General features: G+C 44.2%; 1 protein-coding gene across 2 annotated transcripts in view; it reads right to left on the bottom strand.

Annotated features, from left to right (window-relative positions):
• FAM171A1 (family with sequence similarity 171 member A1) overlaps window positions 1–15,788 on the bottom strand; it is a 343,848-nt gene that overhangs the window by 111,048 nt on the left and 217,012 nt on the right. For both annotated transcript variants that reach the window (XM_085631254.1, XM_085631255.1), the window contains exon 5: window positions 6,441–6,617. In XM_085631254.1, coding sequence (XP_085487380.1) covers window positions 6,441–6,617 — 177 coding nt within the window. The remainder of the gene's footprint in view (window positions 1–6,440; window positions 6,618–15,788) is intronic.

Below are 15,788 nucleotides of genomic sequence, written 5' to 3'. Positions count from 1 at the left end.
CAGGTGGGTTTATGCATGGACTACAGTATCCAGAGTATAATTTTGGACTTTACCAGTATCCAGTGAAGTGCTTTAAGTGGTTGGTTGAGTCTTGTTTCTGCAGGATGATGCAACACGTAGCTCTGATTTTGTAACCACTGAAGCCTACTATTGACCTTTTTCTGGGAAGTTCAGAGTAGATTCCAATTCTTAAGTCCAAGTTTGTTATAAGCACTTGGCACCATTGAATGATCCAACTGGATACGTACAAGTATTTTCTCAAGAGTGTCAAGGATGATTCTATGCTTTTTGGCATTTTACTAAGCAGTTGATGGCATTACGAACTGATTGCCTAATCATACCGGGGTGTATTTGGGGGATATCCAGCAATACCAGGATCTCAATTTTTGGCCAGTTAAGCTGAGTGTACTGGCTTTTAACTGGAACAAGCAAACAAGGCATTTGGTGAAATTGGCCTGATCTACAGTTTGATCTCCAAATCATATGGGGAGAGGATGTAGCCTTACGACTAGAGCGGTCGACCACGAAGCTGGGGAAACGGGTTCGAGTCTCGACAACTACGCTCAACATCCAGTGTTTCTGGGCAAATCACTTAATCTCCCCGTGCCCAACAAAATATGAATGTGTCCCTCTGTAACGCAACTGGTGCTCATGTAAAGCGCTCTGATATCAGATGTCTCGGGTCTAGTTCGCGCTATATAAAAGTCCTAAACAATTTTTGGATATCTGAGCACTAAACATACATTTGTCAGCTAATATAAAGAGGCTGCAATAGTTGTACCAACAGACATTAACAGATGTTGAACAGCAGTGGAGAATGATAACAATAACCGCACTTTATTGATTGTAATTTCCAGGATATCTGAGATTAAACGCGTGTCTTCAGAATAAAATAAATGATAACTATGAATACTATCTTTCGTTCATCATTAAATTGTTCCAGGGGGAAAACCTTACACCCATTCTCTACACTCTTGACATTGTCAAGGACTTCACAAGCCAAGGACCTTTCACAGATGATCTTAAAACAGGTCAGATACTACCACTGCTACAGAAATATCCCTGACCTCAGCCTACCTTGCCAACGTCCACCCTAATACCCATCTTCCATTCATAGGGAAAATCATCAAGAAAGCAGTTGCCACACAGCTATAGGAGCACATCAAGAATAATCTTCAACAGACGCAAATATTGGAGTGCGATCAGTGAACTGCTACATATCAGTACTGGTCGTAGCTTGCCCTTTGAATGGGAGGTATATATGCTGCACCAGTTTTGCAGAACACCAGCCATGAAGGTGACATCTCGGTTTCTGGATCTGGGAATAGCGGTTGCCAAACGATTGCTCACCAGAAGATGGAAGGCACAGGACCCAGCCCATGTGCAGGCATGGAGACACTCGTTCTATGCATGGGCTAGGGCAGAGGGGACCGCCATCAGAAGGGAGGAAACGCTGGGATTAAGGAAGGAGCCAATAGCTGCTCAATGGGAAGGTCTACTCCAGGCACTCCAGAGGGGTGAGGAGGAACATATGAGGGGACAACCTGAGGGGAGAGACGTAGGTCCAGGGTAGACGCTAGAGTTTATAATCTGGTGTGACAGCGTTGTTCCATGTTCCATGTATGTGTCATTTCGCATCATCAGTGGAGACAATGATAAGTGCCATTGTAGGGGGATAATAGCATATTTGTAATGCTGGGCAAGGTTACTGGGGAAGACAAGATGGGGGGTGGAATGGTGACATAGTCACTAGCGCCGGTCTGTGTTGGGATTGTTGGGTGTTAACTGTTTTTATTCTGCTGTGTCTGTTTGACAGTCCATGAGGAAATAACAGAAGGACTTATACGTGGGACTCTCGAAACTATGCATTCACTGAGTAGGGATGCATCCCAGACAGGGCAAGAACTGAATGCTATTCTTGTATCCAATCCGGTACGGCGACCGTGCCATGGATGGGTACGAGGCTAAACATGTGTGCGATGAGAGCTGGTATCTATTGCGATTCAGTGCCACCATGCATGGAGTGCACATAGCTTATGATGCCTTACAAGTATCTGTAACCTTCAAAATTTCAATAAAACGGATTTAAAAAAAAGAAAAAAAAGAATAATCTTCAAAAGGACTACCAATCTGGATTCAGAGCACGCTGCAGTACTGAGACAGCAAGTGCTCAAGTAGTAGAAAACACCCTTTTCCTCAATGACAGGAGCCTTCCATAATCTATTGTGCAGCTTTGACCAACATTCTGAAATAACACAGGGTTTTCCGAAACCGTCTAGAAATGATTCCCACCCTACTTCACCAAATAACACCAGCTCATGCAAATAGACTCTGATTTTATGGAGCCACTTCCGGCCTCCTGCCGAGTATCCAATGTCACCATCCTCTCATCTTCAATCTCTGTATGGAACCCCGCAGATCCATTCTTGGAAACAGCAGCAACAAGATCGATCAATATGCAGATGATAAATACTAGCTAAAATATCCTCACCCAATGAGATACAAAGGCTCAAATCTTCGATTTCAATTAAATTTCTGAAACTAAGCCCCATAAAGACTGAATTTCTCCTGTTTGCCAACAGCATCAAACATCACCAGATTAAACACTGGTTCTCCAATTTAAACTTGACAGGATTCTACCCAAGCTGACAGGCCATGCAAAACCTGTGGGATTCACCCTCAACACAGACCTCTCATTCCAGCAGTATATTGCCTGTAAGGCCGAGGCAACTGTGATCCAACATGCTCTATTGATGAAAATTAAGCTCCCAGAATACCACTTCAGAATAATCATACAATCTTTAGTTCTCTTTCATTTGGACAGAGGCACTGGAATGCACTGTGGTCTTCCACATAATACCCTAGCACCCCTGAAAGGGATGTAACATGCAGCAGCCCAGCTCAAAGAAATTCAGCCACAACATCCCTAAGTTAAAAGACCTAAACTGGCTCCCCTGTTCAGCCTGGATCTCCTTCAAAGCCAGCCACATCACAACACACGTCCTCAAGAACAAGACCCCCGCTTAGCTGGCAAACAAAGTAGCCACATCTGGGGGACAACACCAAACCAGGAGCCTGGTTATCACCTCATCAAAATGAAGTCAAAACAGTGCAAGAAGGCAAAGGCCAGATAAAAAGCCATCTCCGTTAATACTCACAGGATCTGGAATAGCATCCCTACCAACATCAGATCACCACCAACTCTCCTATAGTTCTTAAAAAAAAAAAAAAGAGTTTCAGGTATACATCTACAAGGAGCACTGCCCCTGACCGGATATTCCACCCTTGACCTTCCCAAATTATTGCATCTTGCCATCGGTTAAGCTGCCTTTTCAGTGCTCCATTGCTCTTAAGCTAAGTTTTCTCTCTACAACTATCAACACATGTATACATAGATTACCTCGTAATTGGTTTTAATATGCAGACTTTCATCAGAGGTTCCACTGCACTAGTCCCTCGAAAAAAGGAGAGCCAAGTCCAACTCGCATAATGTTAAATGCTTGACCTGAAACAGGCAACAATTCAGGGCTTTCCTGAAAGCCACTAGATCGTGTTCTTGTTGTGTGACCAGAGAGACCTGGTTCCACTTAATGTCAGCAACAAAGAAAACTCTGCTGTCGCAGTTGAATCACTACATTGTTGGGACATGTAGATGACATCATTCACTTGATGTCAGGGATGAAAGTGGGTGGTACCATTCAAAACTAGTTGAGCGTGGAGTTTGTGGGCGGTGACATGTATCCTTTTGAATGAAGGGCAAGGACAAGAATGCACAATTTGCTGCTTAGTGGGCAATCAGTGCAGAGAGTTTAGAGCAGGCGGCACATGGTCACATTAGTTCCAATACCATGTTTAAAGTGCTTAGCAATAACCAATGGGAGCAGAGATACATGTGTTCATAATCAATATCTTGTGTGGAAATCAAAAGTGAAATGTCCTTTACAGCATGAATAACGAGGCATCAAGAACTAACAACTGCATTAATTTGTGCAAGAAGTGTGAATTGTGCATTAAACTTGACACCAAAGTTCTTCACATAAAAGGCTGGAAGAGGAAGCACACCTACCTCATCAGCTAAAAGGAATGATGGCAAATGTAGTAGGCACCTAAGGTGACAATCTCAATTATCCTCCATTTAATTTTAGTTGGTTTTAAGCCGTCCATTTTTCAATATATTATAAACCCTTGTTTTACACACTACTGTTTAAATTGCGATCTTTAGAAAGATCTGTGTGTTGGCATAAATTAAGAACATGTAGCATAACAACTGTATCAAGACAGCCAATGGAAGGATGTAAAGATTAAATAACAAATGAAAAATGAAAAAAGATTTTAACCCTGTGATACTACACAAGAGATCTACCACTAGGTAAATGACAAAGAAAATAAAGCAATTCTCTGTAAGTGATACATTTAGGAATCCTGACACCAAGCCAAAGGGGATTCCTTCATACTAAAGTGAGAGAAGTTATGTTAATAAACGGGACCTCCAACACAGGAGAATCACAGGGGCCTTGATTAAAGAGCATAAGACCTCAGTAAGTGGCTGCCCGCTAGGCTGTAGGTGCAGCTTTATATGGAGTGGAACTCTGCGGATTGGAAAAACTGGACGCATTGCTTAAGACAGAAAATAAATTTCTAAGGTCATTATGCTCGCTTCCCCAGAGTACTCCCCTGCATCCCTTAAGATTGGGCATGGGCACAACTACCATCATAAAAAAAGCCCAGCTGAGACCCTTACTCTTTTGGAGCCGCTTAAAATCCACCCCTGAGCTGCATCCATATGCTGCCGCCTTGGAGGAGGTATATGCCCTCGATCGCTTTGGAAAGATTGGAAGGATGTGTAAGGTGAAGTCCATGCTGATCACTATAGGGTTGAAAGGCGCGTGGGACACCAAAGACCCAGTATTAGTGCCCAGCAAAGCCCTAATCAAGAAGAAATCCTGGTACTGGTGGCACATTCGTCAGTCACTCGTCTCATTTGGGGTCGGCTGACACTGGACTTCATGGAATTCAAACTGACAGGCAGCTTTGAACAATATCTGGAGACCATCACATTCTCGCAGGACAGAAACCTCTTTATGCAGTTCAGGTTTGGCACCCTTCCCATTGGCACTTTCACAGCCTCCTGGCGCCTAGTCCCCTATTGCATCACAGCTCTGCCCAGGCTGTGGACTTATGCCGAGTCTATCAGCCATATTTTCTTTGTGTGCCCCAACTATCAACTTACATGAACCAAGTGCTTGGCTCTCATTTGTAGGCGGCTTGGCACCCGCTCCCACAGCAAAGCCTTGCGCATTTTAAAATCGGACTCAAGTCTTTTTTATAGCTTGTGCAGTTGCCAAATTTCTTAGCAGGGTGTGGATTATTTGAAGGAATGTGATGAAATTACAGTCACTGTAACTCCTTTTTAAAATGTATTTTTTTCTTAACATTGCTTTACCTATGTAAGGAATCCTTCTGGATCAGGTTTGAGTCCCACCCTAGCATTGTGCCCACATGACTGGTCATGCTGTTCTCTTTACAGTATAGACTTCTGCAGTCATAATTTGCAGGTGGCTCGCTTACCTCTTAATGGTTTTTATTATCGTCTTAGCACTGATGCACAGGCGAATATGGTAGATAAGATGGATTCACTGTTTATGCACGTATACTTTTATTTTCTCTTTTGCTGGTACTCCAGCCACGGTATCATCCTGGCTGTTATCAATTACTGTTGTTCAAAGGCTTAGAAGGTTTGTGTCAACTCCTTGCTACCAGCCTTGGCACTTTAAGCTCTATCTCTTCTGTTGATATGTACGCATTTGCACTTTTCTGCCCTCCGTCAGATGAGGGCGTGTGTGCGAAAGGGGAAAAGAGGGTCCTTTGTAGGTGGTAAGTGGGTGTGTGAAAGATAAGTGCGTCAGTTTTATCTTTCACGCACCCACTTACTAGCGACCCTTAAGGGGACCCGTAGGGCATTGCAGCGCCAGCCCAACGAGGAGCAAAAGCCCGATGATGAAGCATGACATCCTTCGGGGTGTGTGAGGGCATCATGAGACAAGACAAGTGCTTGCCTCTAGTCAACGAGTCCAAGACCTAGGATTACCCCGTTTTCCTTCATCTTTCTGTAGATAGGTGACTTTTTTTTGCGCCCAGCCTTGGAACAGTTACCCCCATTTTTTGATTTGTATAATGTAGATTTGACCAACCTCCAGTTGTTGATTTTATCTCTGTTTTTATCTCTATTGTACGTGTTGCACTTTTATAGTCGTAATGACCGAAATAAAGTATATACAGACATACAGAGAAAAGTTATGTTTTAGACAACAACTAAAATATTAAAACTTAGGAAAAGAAATAAAAACATTTTTTACAATCAGCGAGTGTATTCAAATACAAAAAACTAGCAAAATGAAGAGTGGACTGAAAAAAAGTGGAATACAGAAACCAAACCTTACCAAATTTTTGGTCAAATCTCCATGCTGGGACATGAGCATTGTGTTTGAGATTGCTGTTACTTGGCAGAGGCACGGTGACGTGAATAGGTCCCCTCACAGAGACTTCAGTCCCATCACTGTTCAACAAATGCACACTCACAGCAGTCACCGGGGTCAGGTCGTATCGGGTGTTATTCCCTATAATATAAAACATACGCTTTGGAGAAAGCACTATGGCACAGTACACTTTATAACAGCCTGGAACTTGGTTTCAGAAGACAACAAGACACTGTAAGCATAAACAAAAACAGGATTTTTTTCCAGGAATAAAACATGCTTTGATTGCCTCCTTTCAAATGAGATATTGTTGGCAATATGGCAACCACGTAACAAGGATGCAACCAATTTATCATTCAATGAATGTTTACTTGAAGGAGACTACACAAGCTACGTAAACGCTGGTTAAGGATATGTAGCGAAAACCCAGGAATTTTATGAGGCATTGAAAATAGGAGTTAAGGCTTTGCAACATTCTTAAAAGAGGATACGATGGGGAAATTGTAATCAAATACTTTAGGAAAATAGAACACAAATTTCCAAGAGGTATAAAATGGCTGTCTTTAGTTACAGGGTACTTGCATGCGCTCTTTTTAGATCTGGCCTGGAATGGTCATAAGCCTCATGTAATAAATAAAAAAAATAAAAAGAGTGATTGCAGCCATTAGTATTGCGTTGCACACCTTTTCAGTGTATCTGGCTCTAAGCACCAATCACTACAAAGACACTTAAGTTGGATTCACTGAAGCATTTATGAGTTTGGGAAGGAGTAGTGCTGGTGTATCCTTTTACGCACTCTTAGATGCCTTTGTGAATCAGCCCGACGCATCCATCTCCTCATTAGCAAAAATGCAGAGGGCAAGGTTCTGTTTGTAGTAACTGAATATTTCCTGAATATTCCAATTTTATTTCCATTTGAACATGTTTTAGGGCCAATTCAGAAGCATGCAAGAGTACGCAGGACAGTACGACAGTATTACTACTTTAAGTACTCGAAAATGCCATTATGAATGGGCCCCTTAGTATTGTGCTACACTGATTTCGTCGATCAAGACTCACTGTTTTTCAGTGTGGTGGTTACTGAGTTCCTTGACAAACAATTGTTGAAAAACATTTTTACGCAGATGCAGTGGGAAGCAAACCAAATGCATTAGTAATGAAAATGCTACTTACGAGTATGCATCTGTTCTTGGCATGTAGAGCTGTAGAATCATATACTTTTGCATAGATTGCCATCTGGTGTGGGGCTCGGATGTTTGCACTTTATTTTGTCTTGGAAGAAGTCTTTGTAGTCACAAGGTAGGGGACTCCTCCTTAGGACGATAGTGTGCATGGGCATCGACTCCATCTCCAGATTGTTTTGCCATGGAGGGTTATAATGGACTTAGTAAGGAATAGAAAAGGATGTCCATGTTATATATATCTAAGTAAGATAGTACTGGAACAGATAGAGGTATCTGGGGAGGTGGGTGGGCATATACGAATCTACAGCTCTACATGCCAAGAACAGATGCATACTGGTAAGTAGCATTTTCCGTTCGAGGCATATGAGCTGTAGATAGTATACTTTTGCATAGACTATACAGCAGTTCCCTCCTTAGCGGTGGCTACCTGTATCTGTTGCAGTGGTTTGAAAAAGTGTTCTTAATACAGCCTGCCCCACATTAGCTTGTTGTTTTGCTTGTACGTCTACACAATAGTGTTTTGTGAACGTGTGGGGTGTAGACCAAAAACTGCTGCTTTGCAGATGTTATCTAGGGGAACGTTCCCTAAGAATGCCATAGATGCCCCTAGTTTACATGTGGAGTGAGCCTTAGGGAGAATAGATAAGGTGTGTTTGGCTTTAGCATAGCATATTTGGATGCATTTAACTATCCACCTAGCAAACGCTGTTCTTGAGAAAGGATGCCTTTATGAGGTGGGGAGAAAGCCACAAAAAGCGGTTTAGTTTTTCTTAAGGCTTTTGTTCCTTCAATGTAGTAAAGTATGGCTCTTTCTACATCTAGCGTGTGAAGAGCCCATTTTGCTACAGAGTCTGGTAGAGGGAAAAATACAGGGAGTTCTACAGACTGGTTAAGGTGGAAAGCAGAGACGACTTTAGGTAGAAAATGTGGGGTTAGTCCTATGAACCAGATTGTTATGATGGATTTGTAGAAATGGTTCTTGTATGGTTAATGTCTGGAGTTCACGGACTCTTCAGAGAGAGGGGATGGTAACCAGGAAGGCTACTTCCCAGGTGAGAAATTGTAAATCGCATTTATGCATAGGTTCAAATGGTGGACCCATGAGCCTGGGAAGTACCACATTTAGGTTCCATACCGGAGAGGGTGGAACTCTAGGTGGAATTATTCTTTTAAGTCCTTCCATGAATGCCTTGATAGCTGGTACTCTAAATAAAGACAAGTGCTGTCTGTTTTGGAGATAGGCTGCTATTGCAGCAAGATGTAGTCTAATGGATGTATATGCTAGATTACAATGTTGTAGATGCAAAAGGTAACAGATGATGTTTTGAATAGAAACATCTAGTGGGTTGATTTTGTTATTTGTACAGTAAATGACAAATCTTTTCCACTTTGCAGCATAGCAAACCCTAGTGGTAGGACGGTTAGCCTCTTTAATGATTTGCATACAGTCTGGCGGGAGATTAAGGTAGCCAAACTATAAGATTTCAGTTGCCAGATCGCAAGGTTGAGGTGACTGGGATCTGGATGCCTTATCTCTCCATGGTTCTGATTGAGAAGCTTGGGTGAGAGGAGTAGCTTTTGATTCGGAACTACTGATAGACCTAGGAGGGTTGTGAACCATAGCTGTCGGGCCTAAGTTGGAGCAATTATGATTATTGTAAGGGATTGCGGTTTGAGTTTCCGAACCACCAGTGGTATGAGTGGGATGGAAGTAGAACTTGAGGATGAAGTTCCCATTCGTGGATCTAGTGTGTTTAGCGACTGAGTAGATCTGCAATTTGATTGTGTACTCCTGGGAGGTGTTCTGCAAGGAGATATATGTTTTGAGGAATGGCCCATTTCCATATGTTTTGAGCTAGGTGTGAAAGCTGCAGAGAGTATCTCTCCCGCCCCCCTGTTTTTGTATGTAATACATTGCTGTCATGTTGTCTGTACGGACCAAGACAGCTTTGTTTACAAGGAGGAGTTGAAAAGATTTCAATGCTAGGAAGATTGAGAGTAAATCTAGGTAATTTATGTGGAATTGTTTTTGTTGAGCGGTCCTTATGTCCGGAATGGTATGGGCTTGAAGATGAGCTTCAAAGCCGGTGAGCGATGCGTCTGCTGTTAGCACTATCTGTGGAACTGGGTCGAGGAATGGCCACCCTTTGTAAAGGTTTTGTGTGTTCCACCACTGCAGAGAGCGATGGGTGTGGTTGTTTACTAACACCACATCTGTTAGTTGACCTTGAGCCTGGTTCCACTGATGTGCTAGGCATTCCTGTAAGGGACGCATTTGGAGTTGTGCATACGGGACAATGAGGATGAAAGAGGCCATCATCCAGATTAGTTGCATGAACACTCGCACTGGTAGTAAGTGTTGAGGCTGAAATGTTTTTATTAGAGCTTGTATGGTGCTTATCCTGACTGGGTTGGGGTATGCCCGAGCTTTTGACGTGTCTATTGTAGCTCCTAGATACTGTTGTATGCTGGAGGGTTGGAGATGGGATTTGGTGAGATTTACCATGAATCCCAACTCATGAAGCAGTTGAATTGTTTTGTGTGTGTGTTGCACACAGTTGCTGTGTGACTTGGCTTTTATGAACTAGTCATCCAGGTAAGGGAAGACATGAATGAATGTGCTGTCTCCTTGAGTGGGCCGCAACTACTACGAGGCACTTGGTGAAGACTCTGGGTGCTGTAGTCACCCCGAATGGGAGGACCTTGAATTGGTAGAGTTGACTATTTACCATGAACCTGAGATATTTCCTGTGAGCAGGGTGAATGGAAATATGAAAGTAAGCGTCCTTTAAATCCAGAGTGGAGAGAAAGTCGCCCTGTTGAAGTAGGGGAAGCACCTGTTGGAGAGTGACCATGTGGAAGTGATCCGACTGAATGTAAAGGTTTAGCGGTCTGAGGTCCAATATGGGCTTGAGAGATCCGTCCTTTCTTGGAATGAGGAAATAGAGGGAATAAACCCATGTGCCTTGGTGAGGCAAGGGGACTGGTTCTATTGCATGTTTTTGTAATAGAGAGAGAACCTCTTGGTTGAGAAGTGTTAGATGTTCCGAGGACATTGAACGTTGTCTAAGAGGAATGTTGGGGGGGGGGGGGGGGTAGAAGTGAGTTCCAGGCAGTAACCATACAGGATAATTTGTCTTACACACTTGTCAGTTGTGATTGAATTCCAGACAGGTAGGAACTGTCAGAGACAGGAGTGGGATGATCGGGGGGGGGGGGGGGGGGGGGGGGGGGGGAAGTCATTGTTTGGTTGTAGGAGCGGTGAGGTTAGGTTATTGTTGCCGCGACCTCTTCCCTTACCATTGCTGCCTCTGTAGCCTCCGTGAAAGTATCCTTTGGAGGATGTTTGAGTGGGGCTTTTATAGGACGTAGAGGGATGGTCTGAGTCAATGGTTTTGGAGCCAGCTCTATAGAAGGAGTGGCGAAAGTAGTGTTAATGGCGCGAGATGCGGTGTCAGCAGCGTCTAGTGCACATTTGATTGAGGTGTTTGTGATTAATTTCCCCTCATGTATAAGTTTGTTGGGCTTTTGTTTGTACTGGTCGGGAAGGTGTTACATGAGCTTTTCAAGCTCATCATAGTGAGCCCTGTCGTACCTGGCCAGTAAAGTTTGGGCATCGGCAATCTGCATACGATTTGCAACCTGTGACGCAATACATATACCTGATGGGTCTATTAGTTTGGACTCCTTCTCAGGAGGGGGCATGTCGCCTGTACTCTGCGAGTTTGCCCTCTTGCGTGTATTAGACACCACAAGAGAATCCAAAGGGATCAGGTCTTCAATGTAAATTGGGTCATTGAGAGCTGCCTTGTACTTTTTATCTATCCTGGTGTTTAGAATTCTGGCTCTGGTGAGGTCTTTAAATATTTCCGGGGCATGTTTGAGCATGCCTTTTAACATTGGCAGAGTATGCGTGGACTTTTGCGAGGGTGCAAAGGTTTCAAGTAAAAAATCATCCTCTATGGGATCAGAATGTAACTGTACCCTGTGGTATTGGGCAGAAATGATAGGATTTGGATCAACTGGAGGAGGAGAAGGAGGTGGGGAGGTGTTAGTACTCATCTCCTTTCTTTTCAAGGGTATTGGAGATTCTTCAAAAGCGTTCAGTTTCCTTTTTCTGGAGGCTTGGCGATGACTTTGCCAGTCTCTGGATCAATGGAAAGAGTTTTTTGCTTGTTTCCAAATCAGGTACATGTTGAGGTAAGATGTCTTTCCTCGGTGCCGAAGATTTTGGTTCAAAATGTTCTTTGGGTCGAGTTTCTGAGACTTTCTGTGGGGTCTTGGACTCCTTGTGCTTGGTTCTCGGAGTTAGTAGCACCAAGACTTTTTTTGGCTTCGACAATTTTTTCAGGTTTGAAGCCGTTTTCGGCTCCTAAGATTTTTCCAGATCCGAATGTTTGTCCTTGGTATGGTTCGTCGCCGGGGGCTTCGGCGTTGAAGAAGGGCGTGTAACCTACTTTGTTTGCTGTTTCGGTGATGAAGTTGGCTTTTCGGCACCGGAACGAGGTTGGCTCGAGCCCGAGCCGGAAGGCTTATCTTTTGGTTTCATGGCCAGGGCGTCTGAAACATATTGCCAGAGCCTGAGGGCGAGGGTGTTACCGGAGCCTTGGGTTTTTGGAGAGGTTTTTCGGTATTCACGGACCGCTGAGCCTTGGTGACTGTCTCCGTCTCCGACGTCGGAGTCATCTTCTTTGGAGACAGAGAGGTCTTCTTCTTCATCACCCTGTTGCTCCGGCCGGACATTGGGATCTGCTCCGAAGATGTCCGGAATCGAGCTGGTTCCCGACGTCTAGCTCGACGATCACGGATGGTTTTCTTCGACCTGAATGGTGCACAGGCCTTGAAGTTCTCGTCTTCGTACTCCGGGGAAGAGGCAGAGATTACAAACCTCGTGCAAGTCCGTGTGCGGGAACTTAGCATTTTTTGAAAGGAGTCCTTTCCATTGACTGCAGGTGTGGTCGGCGCGTCGTGGCCCAACGTCCCGTGACGCAGATCGAGGTTGGGGAGTTTGTTTTAAAGATGCACGTCGAAAGGGAAACGAGATCGAGACAATACAGTCAAGTGGAGAGGGATTGAACGTCTAAGGGAGATTCAAAACCGAGATCGACCCGGAGCGCAGCAAATCACATCCGAACCCGAAGGCGGAAAAAAATATCTGGAGATGGAGTCGACGCCCATGTGCACTATCGTCCTAAGGAGGAGTCACCTACCTTGTGACTACAAAGACTTCTTCCAAAACAAAAACAAAGTGCAAACATCGGAGCCCAACACCAGATGGCGATTGATGCAAAAGTATACGATCTACAGCTCATATGCCTCGAACACGTTTCTCCTATTTATCAAGAATTCCCTTCTGCCATGAGCTCCAAGGTAATTCCTAACATGCAAACCTCTGCCTATGGTGCATTTAAATAATAATGGCTATAAGAAGCAAATACAAATTATATATCTATACCTATATATCTGTATCTATATATTTACATATACATAGAAATAAATGGTGACTTCCAAGTAGCAGCCTGAACACAGCTGGTGCACAGGACATGGGCTCACTAATCCAGGGTATTCATTCAAAAAAAGAGGTATCGGCACTTCTATGCAAACAAAACCCTAGAATACTAATTCAGGTTTACACAGCAGCAAAAGAAAACACATCTCGGCTGACGATACTTTGGACCAATGTGAGCCAGAGTGTGGTTTCAGTTGAAAAATGGTACACAGAAGTATTTTTGCCTACATACGTATGTTTAGGATAAAAAAAAATGCCTTCATTTAGGCGGATTAGGAATTCAAAAAAGTGATTCCTCACAGACCTAAATGTTTTCACTACTACAGATTTCTCTGCCAGGAGTGCAGAGAAATACAGAATGGTAAATCTAAACTTGGCAGAAGTGGAACGGGTAGGCCCAGACACGGGCCTTGTGCAAAATGCCACTAGAACCAAGATATACCGACTGATTAGCCCTAACAGGAGCAAAACCAGTCTTGGATTATGTCCCCGTCAGGGAGGACTTAGCCTCACAGTTTGGGCTGGACTGTTCTGATTGGAGCAGGGTCAAGCCTGATTTGCATAAGGCTGGGTCCAAACTGATGAGGCATGGTGCGCAAAATAATGGTGGACTAGGATGAAGCCCAGAGTAATTATCAGTGGCTAAGGTCAATTCAAGCATGAGAAACAAAAGGGTGTGCAGTTCCTATAGGTGATAGGTCGATGGAGTCCTGAATGGATCACCTCTGGGGGATCTGATCCTTCAGGATCAAGAGCCCTCACACACCCCGAGGGGTGTCATGCTTCATCATTGGGCAGCTCCTCGTTGGGGCGGCACTGCAATGCCTAACTTGCCCGCATGGGGGCTCTTTGCTGGAGGTCTTTTGAGCTGCCTCTGTTATGTGTGGATGGTGTAGTGAGGGTGTAGAGTGTGAGGAGAGTGGTGAGGCATCTTAAACATAACTCTGGGGATTCATAGGAAAACATTTTACTGAATGTTTTGAACCCTAGGTTATATTAAAAACAAGGGTGGTTATAATGGACCACGTAAGCTCTAAGTATTAGTGATGGCATGTACAACCATTTGAGCACAACTACTGCCTTTGCAAGATGTATGTTCAACTTGTGCTCATACCTTCCCTGTCTTCACCCAGTTCACAAGTGAGAGCCGGGAACAGTCGCAGTTGCGGGCGTGAGCACGGGAGGTGGGGAGGGGAACGGGGAATGGGGTGGGGGAGGGGCAGTGTTGGGGGCGGGGGACGGGGAGGGGGGGAAACTCTAAAGCGGAACGTAGTCACCCTACCGTGTTAGCGGCAAAAGTAAAGCTTAAACTACAGTTCAGTATGATGATCCCTGAACATCGCTGCCCGGCCTCCGGGATGTGGGCTCATGAGCTGTGTACGGCTGTCTGAATGGCCACAGGATATGTGGCATTGTTATCAGCGATGCAGGCAAAGTAATAATGTATGCTGCTGCTATTATTGTTCTGCAATAAAAACGGTTTTACAAAAAAAAAAAATACCTTCCCTGTCCTCCCCACCCCTCTTCTCTCCCCTTTACGTGGATATGTTGGATCGCTTTAAGGTATACTATATTCTCTTTTAGCGCTAGGGACAACTAGGCACTAGGAAAGACTTGTGCATAAAAATGTCCCTTAAGGAGTAGTTTGTTGAGTTTTTTCATGGTCCTGACGAATTGCCTTCATAGCTTTAGACTTTGCGGCAAGAAACATGTTGACCATCACCAATACTTAGAGCTTACGTGGTCCATTATAACTACTCTAGCCCACACTTGTTTTTAATATAAACTAGGGTTCAAAACATTGTCAAATTTTTTCCTATGAATCCCCAGTTATTTTTAAGACACCTCACCACTCTACTCGCACACTAGACCCTCACAACACCATCCACACTTCACAGACGGCAGCTCAAAAGACCTCCGGCAAAGAGCCTCTCTGTGGAGCCCGTTGGGCATTGTGGCACCGGCCCAACGAGGAGCTGCCCAATGAGTAAGCATGACACCCCTTGGGGTGTGTGAGGGCTCTGGCTCCTGAAGGATCAGATCCCCGGACTTGATCCATTCAGGACTCCATCGACCTATCACCTATAGGAACTGCACATCCTTTTGTTTCTCAGTCTTACCCAGGGGCGTGTGTAATGGATCTTCATTAGCCCTTCGTCCCCTTTTGTTTTTGGTCAATTCAAGCATTTCATCCATCACTTTTTTGTGCACCGCTCATATTTGTCAGCTTAATCATTGTGTGTACTGCGGCAGATTATTTGGGTGGTATTGCACTTCACTATTCCTCTCAGCAGTGCACGGCGGTGCAAGCAACTCCACAGCAGTCAGGTATATAAGGGAAGGAACCAAAAGTACCCGGTGCCTAATTGGTACACACTGGAGGTTTAGTATAATGAGTTGGGTAAGTGATTTGGACTTCTGAAAGACTGTTGAAAGTGCTTTGGAAATGTCTTAGTGTTAGTGGGATTTAATGAGGAGGGAAAGGGATATTCTAGCAGCATTCTGACTAGAAAAATATGTGCAGGGTGTCTGAAATGTACTGCAGTGCAGTCTAGAAGTGAGAGTGGTTCCTCCTTAAAAGCAGCAATTTGTGAGTGGTGGGTCCTTCTAAAGCAAATG

Source organism: Triturus cristatus, chromosome 10, assembly GCF_964204655.1.
Source record: "Triturus cristatus chromosome 10, aTriCri1.1, whole genome shotgun sequence".
Lineage (NCBI taxonomy): Eukaryota > Metazoa > Chordata > Amphibia > Caudata > Salamandridae > Triturus > Triturus cristatus.
Note: the sequence above shows the minus strand (reverse complement) of the source record. Positions and strands in the feature narration are given on the sequence as shown.